General features: G+C 32.9%; 1 protein-coding gene across 4 annotated transcripts in view; it reads left to right on the top strand.

The window, feature by feature from the left end:
* LOC141546370 (putative E3 ubiquitin-protein ligase HERC6) overlaps positions 1-18,191 on the top strand; it is a 58,268-nt gene that overhangs the window by 28,940 nt on the left and 11,137 nt on the right. For all 4 annotated transcript variants that reach the window (XM_074274128.1, XM_074274126.1, XM_074274127.1 and 1 more), the window contains exons 12-20: positions 2,265-2,454; positions 3,776-3,930; positions 6,312-6,428; positions 8,870-8,980; positions 10,347-10,505; positions 11,587-11,730; positions 13,203-13,365; positions 14,764-14,828; positions 16,002-16,072. In XM_074274128.1, the coding sequence (XP_074130229.1) occupies positions 2,265-2,454; positions 3,776-3,930; positions 6,312-6,428; positions 8,870-8,980; positions 10,347-10,505; positions 11,587-11,730; positions 13,203-13,365; positions 14,764-14,828; positions 16,002-16,072 (1,175 nt within the window). The remainder of the gene's footprint in view (positions 1-2,264; positions 2,455-3,775; positions 3,931-6,311; positions 6,429-8,869; positions 8,981-10,346; positions 10,506-11,586; positions 11,731-13,202; positions 13,366-14,763; positions 14,829-16,001; positions 16,073-18,191) is intronic.

The raw sequence follows: 18,191 nt of genomic DNA, 5'->3' as shown, positions 1-18,191 counted from the left end.
CAATTCCAGTTCTTTCTCTCAGAAGAGAGTTGCTATAAATATTTTTAAACATATAGGTCTTTTTCCTTTTAAAAAATATCTTTTGGGATTCATGCCTGGTATTGATATTGTTAGATCAAAGGATATGCATGATTTTATAGCCCTTTGGAAATTGTTCATATCTTTTCATTATTTATCAAGTAAGTAATGGCTCTTTTTAAAAATAAATTTGACTTACTTCTCTAAATATTTGAGAAATGAGACCCTCATCAGAGAAATTTGCTTCAAAATTATTTTCTAATTACTATTGCTAATTGTATTCTCCCCATTTATTCTATTTTTTCACTCTGACGATCCTCAAAAGTCACACATTGAATTTCTTTTTCTTCCTTTCTGTTCATTTTTAAATGATATTTTAAAATAATTATTTTTGAATAACTATTATTAATTCCTCCTCCTCCTCCTTCTGTTCCTTTCATTAAAAGAGAGAAGGAAAGGCAAGGGAAAAAAAAACCCACATTACACATTACCATAGTAAAGCAAAATCAAAATAATTATAAGGCTGCTAGGTAGTGCCAATGGATAGAACACTGGGGCCCAGAGCCAGAAAGACTTGAGTTCAAATCTAGTCCCAGATGCTTTCTAGCTGTGTAAACCCTAAGTCACCCAACCTCTATCTATAGTTTCCTCAACTATAAAATAAGTATGATAGTAATAATAGCACCTACCTCATATGTGTGGATCAGTGAGATAATGCTTGTAAAGTGCTTAGTATCATGCTTGACACAAAACAGGTACTTAATAAATAATTGTCCCCATAACCAAAAATGTTTTTGTAATTTGCATTCATCATTTCTATAAAGATAATATGCTTCATCACAGATCAAGAAATGTGTTTTACATGCATTATCTGTCTTCTTAACCCATCTACTTTCCATTCCTCTATTTCCCTGTTGATTTTGAGTTAAAGTTCTATAGTGAACTTTGTGTATATATATTTAACCCTTCTTTGTCCATTTTAAATGAGTACAGTTTATCTGATTCTAGCTCCTCCACTATACCTTTATCTATGTTTTATACTCTTTCCACACATCCCAACTGGAAATAGCAAGTTTGATAACATCTTCTTTTCTACCTAGAAATTAATCTATTCTTCCTTTTACCCTCTCTTTCCTTTTTCTTCTTCAAACCCTCAGAACAGAAACAATCTATTCCTTACCTTTCTTTCTTATTCAGTTCTCACAATGATAAAGATAAGAAGATTCTGATGTGACATTTGTTTTTTTTTTCTTCTCCTGTTCAAATGTTAGCATTACATCATATATATATATATATATATGCATATATATATATATATATATATATATATATCCTCTTCCAATTGCTCAAATAAATTTGTCTTTTTTTAGGTTCCTCTGGATTTTTGTGTTTGTACTTCAAAATTCTTATTCAACTTTCTTTTTTTCCTCAGAAGTGCTTGAACACCCTCTATTTCATTAAAAATCTATTTTTGGCAGCATTATGTTCAGCTTTGTATTGTATGGGGAGAATAGGAACCACAATAATTTCTCATCATCTTGATGGGCTAACAATGTAGAAATAAATCCCCCAACTATTTGCTGGCCTAATACTTGAAAATAAGGAGAAATAAAATACAACACACTGTGTGAGTAGATAATCCCAGTTGTTGTAACTACTATTTATTGTCTTTCCATAAGAGACATCTTTAGTCTTTTCTAAATGATTACCTCACCCCCAGAGGTTTTTTTGGTTGTTGTTGTTTTTTGTTTTTTCCCCGAAAGGCCCTCTTTCACAATTGTAAAAGTGTTCAGTCAGCTCCCCTTGTCTCCTGCCCTAGGATAGGGAATATCTTATTCTAATTATAAACTTTGTCAGTGGTATGGAAAGTATCAAATCCACTCACATTCATGTGTAAATATGTATGCATGTAGTTGTGTATATGTATTTACACATATTTACACATGAATTTATCATATGTAAACATGCATCTAAAATAATCTTAATATGGTTGACTTTCTCTCTTGACTGAATCTTTGATTTTGTCTCCAAAAGAAAAAGAAAGTATATTATAAACATTTAACAAACTGAATAGTTGGTTCCAGAAAGCCCAATTTTTTTTTTTTTTTTTTACCAGTGTGGTATATTTTAGTGCATTGAAGAGAAGAGTTTGATATGAGTCTTCCAGCCCATACCACGTTCCTGAACTATGCCCTTTTGGTAAACATTATTATTTGAATATTTTCTCATTATGTTTTTGATTACAGATAACTACCTGTCTAAGAGATGATATACTCAAGGCTCTTCCCCTGGATTCTCCATATCAGGAAGCTTTATTAGTTTACCTTTTACTCCCAGAATGTCCTGTAATGCATAAACCTGAGAACTTGCAATCTCTAGTAGTGCCATTTGCACAAGCCGTTTGTAAAATGAGTGACCAGTCGTCAAAAATTCTGAGTAAGATCAATTACATTTAGTATGATTTACCTTGGACAATTTTTTTGGACAATAAGCAAGTATTCCTATTATCTTAGACTTTATCAATTGTGTCTTATTTAGGATAAAGAATGCAACTAACTTAATTTTGCTGATCTTTAAATAATTTAAATAATAAATTTAAATAAGATTTATGTGGGAATGTAGTTGTCAATGAGTTTTATTAGATAATTACATTTTGTAACTTTTGAAAAAAGTTCATTTTTTATGTATTTTTGAACATAGATAACGTAATTATATGTTTAAAAGGAATAACTAGTTGTCCATAATAGATTTGCAATGTCATGTTCATCTTTTTTTTATTGTAGTATGTTATAGAAGTGCTTGTTTTATTTCATAAATAAAAAGTTTTTTTAAAAAATCAGTTGATACTAATGCAGTTCTTAAAGATTTACAAAGTGCTTTAGATGCAATAATAGTATTTGATTCCCATAGCAATCCTATGATATAGGCATCTTCAGGTTTTACTCTCCTTTTGTAAATGAAATAACTTTAACTCAGAAAATTTAGGAGTTTTTAAAGGTTAAGCAGTTAATAAGTATAGAAGGTTGAATTCAAACTCAGACTTCTTTTGATTCCAGCTCCAGCGTTCTCCCATAGCATCCCGTTCAAAGAAATTAAAAAGACGAGCTGGGATGGTATTGAATTTCATTGGATAGGTTAAGTTTGAGATGTTAGAAGGACATTGGAGTAGAGACGTCGAACAAGTTGGAAATGGAGAACTGAGATTGGGAACTATTGGGGTTTGAAATCAACCTTTGAGAGTTATCCATTTAGCAGAAGAGTTGAGGCTGTTGCAGAGATAGACTGTAGAGAAAACAGAAAAAACTAGAAGAAAGAACCCCAAAGAAAACATGCATTTATGGAATAAGAAGACAAAAATAGCTTATGAAGGAGCCAGTGATAGAGATGTAGGCTGGTATTTGGTCATAGACCAAAAGAAGAAGAAAAAGTGGGGATATAATCAGCTTGAAGCTATGGCTAGAACATTGGACTCAGAGTCAAGAAAATCTGAGTTTGTGTCTTGCCACCAAACACTTACTTGCTGTATGAGCGTGGATGAGTCACAACCTCAGTTTTCTCATTTGTAAGATTAGGATTATAATAAGGATATTGGTGGCTGAAAGGAGAATATGAAAAATACTGTGTAAATCTTTAAGTGCTATATAAATGCTATATTTCTATATGTATGCAGTGCATTTATAAACATGTATATATGTGTTACGTATGTGTTACATATAGATCCATACATGTATGTATTTATTATCTTTATATTCTTCAGAGAAATATTGGGCATCAATGGAGAAATCCTCTTTCAAATCATTGATTGAGCTGCTTAAACGAACCATGTGCTTTCAAATAGCATTTTGGTCTAACAGTGTCCAGGACCATTGTAATAGCAAAGCTCTCCTTGGAATGATGAAAAAGCTTCATATGGTAAGGTATAAGAAAACTGGAAGAAGGTGAACAAATCCAGTATTATACAGTTAACAAACTCTCCTTTCTTCCCCAATTCCCATTTTTCAGAGTTGTAATCAGCCTCAGCAAAAAAAATCCATTGAATCTTTTCCTCGCTTCATTACCATTTTCTTATGTCCATCAATCTCAGCCCTGCCTTTCCCAAGAACCAATTCAGTTCTGAACATTCCTTCCATTGTTCTCTCTTAAATCACCTTGTATTACTCATAAATTTTCCTTCCTCTTAGATCTTTTCTCCTTATGTTCCACGGGTCTTTTTGCATTCATAGAAGCCCGTTTGTGTCATTGTTATGTCTGACTTTTTTTTGTAGCTCCATGTACCATAGCATCCCTCTGTCCTCTACTATCTCTTGAACTCTGTCCAAGTTCATGGTGGTTGTTTCACAGAAGCCTAAGACATAAGGCACTCTCCCTGGTCATCCTTTTCAGTGTAACAATAGACAAATAAAGATCTGGGGGCAGATTCTCCCTTTCCCACTAAAGGGTCTTTTTTGGCTTGTACTCAGTCCTCCTTAAGTTCCTAGGTGCTCCTGACTACTAAAGAGTGGAGTTAAGACTCTTTTTCTGCACACTTTAAAATTCTTCACAATTTATCTCCTTTCTACCTTTTCAATTTTCTTGCACTTACTTATCTCCACATTTTTTATAATATTGAAACACTAGCCTCCTATATAATTTTTGCACATCTCCCAACTCTCCCACATTGCAGAAATATCAACATGTCTATTGAAATTTCCAAGTATGAGGGCAGAGTTGGAATACAGAGGAAGATTGTAAAGTTAGTACTAAACTCTTTGAGAAAAGAATGAGAAATTTTCCCAACTCCATATCTTTTGATCAGGCAGAGACTATTTCCTTCTAAGGTTATTTCCAATTTATCCTGTATATGTTTTGTTTGCATGCTTGTTAGCATGTAGTCTCTTCTGTTAAAATCTGAGCAGGGTAGGCATTGGGTTTTTTGCCTTTTTTTGTATTTCCAATGCTTAGGAGAATGCTTGGCACATAGTGCACAATAACTGCTTATTTATTTGATTTAGAGATAAGAAATCAGTTCAGATTTTCCATGTATCATTTACTACCTTTGTGACATTGGGCAAATTAGTTAAATTCTTTGAAACTCAGTTTCTTCATTTATAAAATTAGGTGAGTTATAAACTCACACATAAACATTTTAAAGAGTGGGTATCCTTTATGGAATTTTTATATTCCATGCCTATGATCCTTTGAATTCTGTACCTCTGATTTAGAGAAGGGGAGAAAGACCTAGACAAAGGATACTTGGATTATTTATCCTTCTTCCTCTTCTTCCACTATTGAATTTATACCAGGTGCTGAAATTTCTAATCAGAATTCTGGCTAGCACGCAATTCACATTGGAGTCATACAAGAAGGTAGTCTAGAAATTACATCTGGTAGCTTCATACTCTTCACCACAGCAGGCTCTGGAATCTGTACTACACAGACTGAGGAGCAGTATGGTGCCCCAGAAAGATTAATGAATTTGGAAGCAGAGGATCTGAACTCAAATCCTAAATAGCACTTCCTGTCTATGTGAACTTGGACAACTCTTTTCAAACCTCTGAGTCTCTTTCCTCATCTAAAAAACAAAGAGGACTAAATGACCTCTAAGTTCTCTTGCAAGTCTGCATCTATGATGCAGTGAAATAGGTGTAAATAAATAGAAAACAGCAGGTGAAATACATGTAAGTGAACAGAAAAACTATAGGAGTCTAGTATAAATTCACACTTCCAGGAGATGACCCAGAAAGTGCCTTTAATTGCTATAAGCTAGGAGTACGCAGCTAGTACTGTCAGAAAAGTTCAAGTGTTGGTTAATTTCGCTGGATTTTATTCCCTCTTTAAATCTTTGCTATAAGGGATAGTCCCTTGTTGTCGGAATCAAACAGAGACCTATTAGCTTAAAAAGGCCAAGATCTCCCACTGCATCCAGGGTAATTTCCAATCATCCTGATCTATATCTAGCCACTAGGCTCAAGTGGCTAAGGAAGAGAAAGTGAGGCAGATGACCTTGCACAGCCTTCCCTCACTTAAATCCAGTTCATTTGCATATCATAGCATCCCCTCCCAGACGTCTCAGTCTTCTTTAAGAAGGGAGAACAAACAACCACAATAAGAGATGGCTAACTGATTAGGGGAGGGAGGAGGGATACATGAATATGATGAAAGAACAAAAGGATCAGTGAAAAACATGATGAAATTGAAAAATAAACCTAATAGGCTGGGTTAAACCTGATTATTTAAGTAAAACCTATCAAAAATTAAATTATATTGTTTTTTGACATAAATATACATTCATAGGAAAACATGTTCTGTTTAAGGTAAACAAGAAGGCTAAATCTAAAGTTCCAGAGAATACATTCCACATCCATGAACTTTACTACAAGCTGGATTTTGGGGGAGACCTAATCGAATGGAAGCATTTCAAATTACAACCTGTGAGTATGTCACCTTCAATGTAATATCCCCGTTAACCTACCACCCCACTCATACTTAGGTCAGGTTCTCTAGGTGAATGACTCCCATAGTTCACATTATTCTATGAATCTGAACTCTTAAAATTATAATTATTCTATTATGCTATTTGATTTTTGTTTTGATAAGCCAAGGCTTAAACATTTTTTGGGTACATTATTGAATTGATAAAGTCAATTTACATTAAAAGGATTCATTTTGTGTGCCTTTTATATACTTCCTGAGATTTAGTGTCTGTCTTCTAACAAGCAATTCCAGGTTTTGGAAATACTCAGAAGAGGGATTCTTAACTGCTCTTATGTCATAAGTTCCTTCGAACTTCCAGTGAAACTTAAGGACGTCTCAAAATATTTTTGTCTTTATTTTTTAATTTATGGGATAAAACAAGCATTTCTATATAGTATCATAAAAAAGATGATTGTAATGAAACTGCAAATTTAGAGGGCATAATATTGCAAAAAATATTATGTGAAAGTTCATGACATGGAGCAATCATGACAAGACATCCATCACAGATTACAAAGTTTTTCTATTTATTATGTGAATAGCATAGGAGTTAGCAAGGAAAGAGGTTTTAACAATTACCAAGGAGAAAGAAAAGTTCCTTAGTGGAATTCAGAATTAATCAAGAAGAAGAAGAAAAGATGCTAAGAAGTGGGAGCACGCCATAGACTACTGGGCTAAATCCATAGAGAAGTTTAACAGACTAACCCCAAATGGGGATGATAAGGGAAAGGGATTACACCATTGATTAGAGGGCTACACTTCCAATTTAGCACCCTAAAAAAGTTAGCTATAGCAAGGAGAAAGATACCATGAGGTAATGGAGAATGAGGGGGTGAGAAAAAAAGATACCATGAGGCAGGATGGCATAGCAGGCTAAAAGGGGATTTAGCAATGGGCAGATGTTTTATGGGGAAAATATTACCTTAGGGTTTGACATCATAGCTTGTCTTTCAGATTGAATATTTGTAAGGTAAGATTTCTAAAAACTTCTACCTGGGCTAAGACTGTAATCAAAAGACCTATTTAAGATGAAAAGGCTCAGATTGGCTAAAATGATAGGAAAATATAATGATAAATGTTGGAGGACATGTGGGGAAACTGGAACTCTACTGCATTGTTGGTGGAGTTGTAATCTGATCCAACCATTCTGGAGAATAATCTAGAATTGTACCCAAAGAGCTCTAAAACTGTGCATATCTTTTGACCCAGCAGTGCCCCTACTGGGTCTGTATCCCAAGGAAACTATAAAGGAGGGGAAAGGATCCACATGTCCAAAAATGTTTGTAGCAGTTCTTTTTTCTGGTAGCAAAGAAGTGGGAAAAGTTTGGATGCCCATCAATTGGAGATTGGCTGAACAAGTTGTGCCCATGAAAGTAATGGAATATTATTGTTCTATAAAAAATGATGAACAAGCTGATTTTAGAAAGGCCTGGAAAGATTTACATGAACTGATGCTGAACAAAACAAGCAGAACTAGGAATACATTGTACACAAGAATGTGAGATGATCGACTATGAAAAGCTTGGTTCTTCTCAATGGTTTAGTGATCCAAAGTAATCTCAATAGACTTTGGACAGAAAATGTCATCTGCATACAGAAAAAGAACTAAGGAGATTGAATGTAAATAAGCATATGCTATGTTCACTTCTTTTTTCTGTTTTTTTTTTTTCAATCTGTCCCATGGTTTTTTTTTTTCCCTTTTGCTTTGATTTTTCTCTTCCAACATAATTCTTAAAGCAATGTGTATTAAAAATAAATAAACCTGGGGCAGCGAGGTGCCGCAGTGGGTCTCTACCCTGAAGTCAGGAGGACCTGAGTTCAAATCTAATCTTAGATACTTAAAACTTCCTAGCTGTGTGCTCCTAGGCAAGTCACTTAACCCCAATTGCCTCAGCAAAAACAAACAAATAGATAAATGAATGAATGAATAAATTAACTTACTACAATAAAAAAAAAAAAAAGAACAAAAGGCTCACTTAAGGCTAAGGTGATTCCATCAGTGCTTTTCCTATTTACCTCCAGGAGTTTTATAATCCTATTCTGTTCTCTCTCTCACCTACCTACCCTGGACCTCATACACACATACATGTATATGAAAAATTATTCCAAACTTCTAATTTTCAGTTCTTTCTCTGGATGCAAATAGCATCTTTCTTCATATGTCCTTCATAATTGAATTTTAAATGCATAAAATACATTATATGAGATTACAAAGTAACCAGTTACATCAAAATACAGTATAAAACAAATGCATGGGCCCTTGTTTAAGAACCCCTGATTTAGAATATAATCCAAGTCTAGAATATAGATTTGAGGAAGAGATTTAAGGTAAGAAAGAGATGGGGCTCCTCTGTTTTTTCAAATTTTCATAAGCTGCATAATTTATTTTCAATTATAGCAATCTGAAGATGAAGCCCACACTCCTGTCATATTTGCTCATTTTCCTTTTATCTTTGATCTGCCTTCCAAAGTTAAAATGCTGCATGTAAATTCAATTATAAATAGGCAGGTATGTATGCCACTTTCTTTACTATCATCACCAAAATGTATTTCCTAAATATCTATTGTTCATACCAGTGTTCTAGGATGAATAGGTAATTCAAAACATGAATCTTAAGTTTAAAGAGGACAAGCTATATTAATTATTACCCAAGAGAGAATAGCAGAAATAAGGATATTCATAAAAACACTATTCATATTATGGATGTGGATGGAAAAGAATCAGTGCACTACTTAGGAGTGACACATGTGAAATGAAAATAAAATCAAGTAGAATTTTTTTTTAAAGGAGTGATAGATGTCTCTCCTATCACAGGTATATTTGAGAGTTCAAGCCCTAAAGGGGGCTTGTAAGTTTCCTGTAGAGCCCTTTTACCTGGGATTTCTTAATCACTACTTTACTACATTGATACTTCCTGCTGTAAAAAATTCCCTAAGGTTTCTTTTATTGATCCCTGGGTTTCTGGATGACTTTTTGTGTATTTCTGAGGTGGATGAGATGCTTACTATGGTTTCCCATTAGATTTGTTGATCACTATTTAATCTGATGGGAACATGAGAATTTTGTTGGAGAAAGATGGGGAAGTTGGGCAACTTACCTACTACTAAGACACCTTTCATAACAGAAAGTCCAAAGAAGCCTTTTGAATGGCCTTTGAAGAAAAAAAAAAAAAAAAACTAGCCTTGCTTGCATGGAGCAGGGTTTTAGGATATTACTTTCACCATACCTAATATTTGCAGTGGTGTGATAGTTTTGAAAACCTATCTTAGCAGAAAATGATTCACTTTTTTATCCTTTTGGCATTTTTGAGGGAATTTAAGGAAGAAAAATTAACAATATAGAAATAGAATAATTTTTTTTTGGTGGGCTACTTATATACTGAGTTTATAAGCAAATTTTCATAAAGAGGAACTAGAAATTTTTAGATTCTTGGGATATTTTGAAAATAACTAGGAATAATTACCATACATTTGAATACCCAGATTTTTACCTTGATAATCTTTATTAACACCAAGAGGCCCAAAGTAGACACCAAAGTAGACTGATCTCAAATTTTTATTGTATACCAATTCTTCCGTGTGCTATTTTGATATTCAATAATTAATACAGATTAATGTTTCTTCTTATCTTTAAGTGACTGGGGACATAATCCCCATGATTATAATGAGTGTAAAATATAAGCTCAAAGATTTAGAAATGAAAGGGATTTTTGAGCATATATTGTATAGCCCCTTTTTTACATCTGAGGAAACAGATACAGGGAAAAATAAGTGACTTGTCAATAAATGAAACCAATTCATTACAATGTTGAAGCTATCATTGAGAGTTATAATTAAAGAAAGAAAAATGAAAGAAAATATCTGTTTTTCTCTAGGATACAATACATAGGCAACACTTTGCAAACTATGTGCTAAACCAAACAAGGAAACTAGCCATAGCACTTCATCTCAAAGTCAGACGGAGTCATCTGGTTGAGGATGCCCTGCGTCAATTAAGCAAAGTTGAAGACAATGATCTTAAGAAGGAATTATTGGTAAAGTGAACCTTATAACCAGGGGTTTAACTGGAGAAAAATCTCCAGATAACATGGTTTTTCTTGGTATTCTCAGAAGTCATTTCTATCCACTATTCTATAAGAATAGATTCTCAATCTTGAGGTTTTCCTGGTTCCTCAGAATTTTAGATGACAACTATGATTAGAAGTATTTATTTTAAGGTACCCTAATATGAATAAAGGGAGAAGACATTTTGCCTCATTTCAATCCTGCAAGAAAAATCTAGTTTTAGTCTTTTGCTTCATTATCTGTTTGGATCTGGCATAACCCTGAATGATTCATTAAATTGATTACTGCCAGAATTATAGATCAGGATTGGGCAAGATTGAGATCTTTTTTGTCCTAAAGAAGGCAGATCCCAAGATTGTTTTGTAGAGTATATAGCTTTAGTACTATGTTGAAGTGATTGGTGACTTAGATCAAATTGAAGGCTGAATTATTTTGTGGAATCATCTGTTCATTCTGATCTAGTAGAAACCTAATCTACTCAAGTGCAGAATACCAAAATATAACTTTTGAAATATTTAATGGGATTTTGTGGCTACATGTTTTATGCATTCTTTTAAGTACCCTGTGTGTGTACCCTGGCTTATTAAATCTGAAAAGTAAATTAATAGTCAAAATCTACAATTCATTTAGCACTCTATGGCATTCATTTATTTTTAAGTATAACCATAAGAATGATTTCCATTGGAGAATATAGAATCTATTGGAAAATTTAAATTCAGGGACACCTCTATAATATCTTCTTCACTTGGGGGAACATGGATCAAGATGATGCTGTTACTTTTGTTATGAAGAGATTAGTTTGGTAGCATTATTTGCTAGTCATCATTTATAGAGATGAAAAAGGTGAAGTTTGAGCTCCATAAAAAACAAAAAATATTGTTCCAATTCTCTTCTTCAATTGTCTCATTAAATTTTGTTCAAGCTAAGTGAATACTTAACTACACAAGAATAGCTATTTATTAAAATTTAGTGTGTTGGATGCTAAAGAATATTGCAAGAAGCATAAATCATTTATGAACTTAAGTGTGTCTAACCATTTTCTTTCCTCAGGTTTCATTTACTAACGAAATTGGTCTTGACCCTGGAGGGGTCAGAAAAGAATTTTTCCATTATGTGTTTAAAGAGATGATCCACCCAAAATATGAGATGTTTATGTATTGTGAAAAATCTTCCCCAATGTGGTTTCCTCCCAGGGTAAGCCTTAATTTCTTTGTTTCTGGGGCATCTTATTTAACACTAATCCATACTAATATCTAACTGTTCTGACTTCCAAACCAGTTCAATTGGTAATTTTAAGTTTGTGTGTGTGTGTGTGTTGTAGAGAGAGAGACAAAGAGAGAATGAGAGACAGAGAGACAGACACAGACAAAATGAACATTAAACATTTCTCCTCTGGTTTAATTGCTATAGAAATTGAGGGAGTTTGGTCACAGTTGAGAGTATTTTTCTCCCATATTGCCTTTTCCTTCTACTGTTCCCCACATAAATAATAGCAATCAACTCATCTAACCCATAATTTTCTTTCTAAACACAATCCTATCTTGTGACTCAATAACTTATGATATAAAGCTGATCTGACATAAGTCATATATTCCCCAGGTTGTGCAATCAAATGTCTTCTCTTTGCTCTTAGGGTACAAAGGAGAGAATTGAAACACACACACACATGCACACAAATATTTTGTCCCTCAATTATTCATTTGCCCCCTTTACTATGGTAACATGGCTTTATCACATTTCCAAAAGAAATCTTGGACTCACAGAATTGAAGAAGGATCCAACAGATATGTAAAAGGAATCCTTATTATAATATATGTGACATGTAGTTAAAAATATTGAAAATATTTAAGCCTTTGCTTAAAGACGTCTGCAAATAGAGAAGCTACTAAATGTTGAGGCAATCCATTTTGGACAGCTCTGATTACTAGGAAATTTTGTCTGACTTCAAGCCTAAATTTGCATCTTTAACATTTCTACCCCCTGCTAATTAAGATTCTGCTAAGGCCAAATTGAACCAGTTTGGTGTCTCTTCCACAAGATATTCTTTCATATATATAAACATAACTATCATCTTCTACCCTGCTCTTTCACACCCCACTCTTGTCTTTTTCAAGTCAAAAACATGCATTTTCTAGAACTGATCTTCACAAAACATAAACTTGAGGCTTTTTACCATTCTGATTGACCTCCTTTAGACATTCTCCACCCAGAACTGACTATGATACTTCATTTTAAGTCTAAAAAGGGTAGAATATATAGGAATTATCACCTTCCTATTCTCAAAAACACTCTATCTTAATTCAGGCCAAGATAAAATTTTTAATCTTGTCTATTCTCTAAATCTGAAGAAAAAAACAATGTTAATTATAAATATTTTAGCTGAAATATATATTTTAGCATAATTTTATTTTTGTAAGGTGAAATGAACAATTTTTCAGTGTTATCAAAACCATTCCTTAAACTAGGAACATTTCATCATGTTTGAAAATATTTTTGTGTTTGATTGTAGCCAAAAATAATCACTTTGTCTCAAACACATATTTATTATAATTTGTAACTTGATTTTAAATAATCTTACCTAAACCAAATATATGTAATAATATTTTCAAAAGTCAATGTAATATCAATTTTAAATGTTCATAAATTTTTTCATTTTTCTCTTTCAGCCTAAATTTGAAAAGAAACATTATTTTCTCTTTGGAATACTGTGTGGCCTCTCCATAGTCAATGGCAATGTTACCAACCTTCCTTTTCCACTAGCTCTCTACAAGAAACTTTTGAATCAAAATCTCTCCCTGGAAGATTTACAAGAGCTGAGTCCTAGATTCGGCAAGTAAATAAGTTATCTATTCCAATGTAATATTCCCTCTGGACTATTCCTCCAACGTTCACTGACAATGACAAATAGGTTTCCCAGAAGGGTGGCTACTATTTCAAGGTTCTATAGGTGTCTATACCTGACACTACAACTCACACATTTTTACTAGTGTGTTACCCTTAAAAAATTAGCTAGTGCAGTAGATGCACTTCTATTGCAAAGATATTTCCTCAAATCATATAGCAAGAAAAGTAATTACTTACAAAGCATTTTCCCCAAACAGGAGCATGCTTTCCCACAAATATACACATTAAAGTCCAATAGTACTAAGGCAAAAGTGCAGGGAATGCCAATTGCAAAAGTAATACACTGCTTTAGAATTGTCCTTTCTTTTTAGGAGTCAGGGGGGATAGAGAATAGAGTCCACTTGAAGTTCTCCAAGGGGATTAACATTAATAAGAGATGAAACTTCTGTACTAGATGGTATCTACTTAATAAATAGTTAATAAACAACAATTAAGTCCCTACTATTTATCAAGCACAGGAGATAAAAATACAAAAAATAATTTCCCTGCCCTTAAGAAACTTGGTCTAAGGGAGTAAGACAACACATAAAAGAAAACTGAAAAGTGGGAGGGATACTAGGAAAAATTTACAGAGGCATGGTGAATTCATGGTCCCATTCTCCAGTTAGAAGAGCATGGATAAAGATGAGTTAAGAGTAGTAAGGCAGATGGGATCTTGTAGGATGATGAAATTGTTTGTCCATTAATAAGCATAGTGGAGAAGTAAGGTAATGCAGCCAAGTGAGGCAAAAGGAATACTTTCCAAGTCTAAATGTATGACAATGTATCCCTTCTAGTTCTAGATCTGTGATCCTCTAATACCCATACTTAGGAGTAGGGAAAATAGATGAAATCAAGCAAAGACAATGGAAAGGAGTAACAAACAGGAAGGAGGATTAGAAAGAAGAGAATCATAGAGGCAAGGGAAAGTATCCATAATAACAGGAGTGGCCAACAATTTCAAAAGCCACTGAAAAGTCAGGAAAAATGAGGACTGATTAAAAGTCATCAGAATTAGAGAACTGATAATAACTGAGAAAGCAATTTCAAAATAGTAGAGTTCTAACTCTAGCTTCAAGAGACAGAAGTTCTAATAGGAAATCTGGAAGGAACTCAAAGTTAATCTAGCACAACCACTTCATTTTATGCATGAGCTAACTGCAGACCAGAATAATTAAATAATTTATCCACAGTTAGATAAGATCAGATTTGGGATGAGAATTAAGGTTCTCTGAGTCATACTACAAATAGACTGATGTTCTGCCCACTACTCTATACCTGCATTATTTACTTTACATAGATACTCTTTTGCTTTTTAAACTTTTAAAATTATTTTTCCTACAGACAATTTGAAATTACTTTTAGATGAAAATGCCAATAACATAGAAGATTTTCACATGTATTTTTCTGTAAGTACTACTGAAAAAATAGTTTATAACATATGCCACACATATGTCACAATGGCTTAGACCAGAGCATCTTAAATTTTTTCCATTCATGACCCCTTTTCACCAGAGAAATTTTTATGCAACTCCCAGTATATAGATATGTAAAATCACATACAAATAAAAAATTTAGTGATAATAAATCATAAATAAAATGATTTTAAAACAATTTTTGGTATACATATAATTTTATCATAATTTAAAGATGAAAACAAATGTGTACTAATGCTTGTTTATTTTTACATAAAGAATTAAATCTTGCTGAAATATTTGATACCTTTTACTGTTGTCAAATTTTTTGCAACCCCCACATTCAGTTATGCAATCCCATATGGGGTCATGACTCAGAGTTTAAGAAGCTTTGGTCTAGAGTGATCCTTACTGAAATGCTACCTTATACAATGAGCTAGTTTTTCTTTCTTATTTGGTAGGAAATATGTCTACATAATATAAAATGAAGCACAAATAAGGAATTGTCTAGTTTGTCTGTTTAATGTAAAGAACTTAACTTGATAATTCAGGTTTTAAGAGAGTATAATTTGTAGTCAGTATTATTCGAGAACGACTGAATTGGAAATTTTTTACATTTATATTTATTGTTAATAAAAGGACTTATTTAGTTCTCAATTATGTACTATAGACATAGTTATAGCATTATGTTGAGGAAATGGCAGTGATTTGAAAGTTCAAAGACCAAAGTGAAAATCACTTAATCACTGAGAGCTGCCTGAAAAAGAGGAAATGTTATATAATCAGAAAAAAAACAACCACTTAATATGGAATCAGAGGTGGGGAATTGGAATCTTGCTGGTGATGCCTATTAGTTGACTTCGGTCAGTCACTTCACCTCTTTTGGCCTCAGTTTCCTTATCTGAGAAGAAATATTAAAGGAGTTTTATCTCTAAGGTGTCTTTCACTTCAACGATTTTATGACAAAATGATTTCTAAAGTTTCTTCCTGTTCTCAATTTTATATCTTATATCTTATATTTTATATTTTATATCGCTTAATTTAAATGAAACTAATTTTTTTTATGTGAAAAATAAATGGATTAGATTAAATGATCTCTAAATTCTTATCAGTTCCTTATCTTTATCACTACTTTATAAGGTCACCTGAATGTGTTTGTGGTTTTAGATACACTGGGATGGAAAAGATGTAGACCTAATTCCAAATGGAAGCTCTGTACTTGTGGACAAAACCAACAAGTAGGTACAATAAAAATAAATATTTGTTTTTAATATTCTCAATCTTTTTAATATTCTCAATCTAAATTAGGTATTTAATAAATTGACACTACTAATTTCTTATTTCAGTTAACTGTCTTCAGAAAGATGAGCCAAACCTTTTTATTTTTATTGTTATAATTATTATTATTTTAAGAAATAGTAAATTTGTTGGATCATTAACAATCTATATATAATAATACAAAGTCATCAAAGTACACCTACTCAGACTTAGAATCAATCTTCATTTTTTGAAGGTGCAATATTAGCAAATTTGCCTATTCACCAAAATTTATTTATAATCCCAAAATCATACAAGCACTTTTATAGGCATCATGGAAGCAGAGAGATCATTAAAAATTTTGACTAAAGTGCTGGTTCCCCACTGAGGTTGAACAAGACAATGCTTTGCTTTCTTTTTTAACTTCTCATACTATACACAAGTATCCTTTTCATCTATTTAGTGCCTATTTTTCACATGTTAGGGGAGAGGGAGTTTGGATGATTTTGCAGTTTAAAAAGGCTACCAAGCCTAGAGCTAAAGTGACATCCAGCATTCCTAAGAACAAGAAGGCTGTGATATATGTGCTTTATAGAGAAAATACAATTTGTTCAGGTATGAATTTTAATACTGTTGGCCATGAGTTCAGTATTAACAAATCACACAATAAAATACACTAGAAAAAGGAAGAGGAAATTTAACAATCTTATGTGAGATCACTCCAAAAGGAGTGACAAAATGAATTTTGTTAACCAGAGGCTCACAGGAACCTAAACTTGCATTTTCCCTAAGAGTAATGACTCAATATTCACTAATTTAATATTTGCAGCAATTTTATAGAGCATAATTATCACAAATAATAAGAACTGATTATATTTAGATATTTGATTCATATTGTACTAATGCATAATACTTTCCTAGTCCAGGATTATAATTTCACATTGGACATTTTCCATTGTGGAACCTAATTACTCTTTTTCTATTCTCCTTTTCATCATTAAATCACTAACATTGTCTCTGGAAAGGGTGTTCTAATGGACAGCTCTATTGTTCTACTGACCATTTTTTGCAACTTCCCAGACCATAACTCCCTTCTCTGCCTACTTCTTTTCTCTATATATTATTAATCCAATTAGCAAGTAAGTTCTTTGAGGACAAGGACCTTAACATAATGCTTGGCATATAGTAAGTACTTTAATAGACACTTTTCATTCGTTCTTCACTCATTCATCCATTGTTTTGAGGATCAAATTAGTTAATGACTTTGCCCCCACTCCAGTTTTTCATTTATTAAACATTTAACTAGAGAAATCTCTTTCCCAAAAGCTTATGTAGGTACACGTGCCCCCCACATGTTTTCTAGATTTAAAAAGACATAAACGATTACCTAAAATGTGTCATTTGTGAGAAGGATACTACCAAAGACATCCTTATCTTTCTGATTTCTCAACTCAATATATGCTCACTATTCCCTTAATAAAGTTTTTTTTTCTCGAGATAAGAGTTAAAAGTTTTTTTTTTTTAAGAAAGAATTTCTTTTCATTTATTTTCTGCATAGTTATATGATCTCTCTCTTCAGGCATGATAAGACCTTCCTAAAAAGACAGTCTATCAGGATTCTATTCCTTCTTAAGATGTGGTAACAACATTCCTATTTTTCTGTGGCAAGGGCTATTGATGTTACATAGAAGTATCTAATTACTATTATTCTTTGACAGTGGCCTTGCTGTTGCACCATTCTTATTAAGGTCAGGATTGCATAAGAATCTATTCTGTCCCTGGGATTTATCACTTGTTGTTCCTACAAGAGCCCTATACTCTTTTTTTTTAAAAATAGTTTTTATTTACCAGATATATGCATGGGTAATTTTACAACATTGACAATTGCCAAACTTTTGTTCCAATTTTTCCCCTCCTCTCCCCCCCACAGATGGCAGGTTGACCAATACATGTTAAATATGTTAAAGTATAAATTAAATACTATATATGTATACATGACCAAACAGTTGTCAGACTTTGAAATAGTGTACAATTAGCCTGTGAAGGAAATCCAAAATCCAGGCGGACAAAATTAGAGGGATTGGGAATTCTATATAGTGG

The sequence above is a fragment of the Sminthopsis crassicaudata genome, chromosome 6 (assembly GCF_048593235.1).
Source record: "Sminthopsis crassicaudata isolate SCR6 chromosome 6, ASM4859323v1, whole genome shotgun sequence".
Taxonomy (NCBI): domain Eukaryota; kingdom Metazoa; phylum Chordata; class Mammalia; order Dasyuromorphia; family Dasyuridae; genus Sminthopsis; species Sminthopsis crassicaudata.
This window is presented reverse-complemented; position numbering and strand designations above follow the sequence as displayed.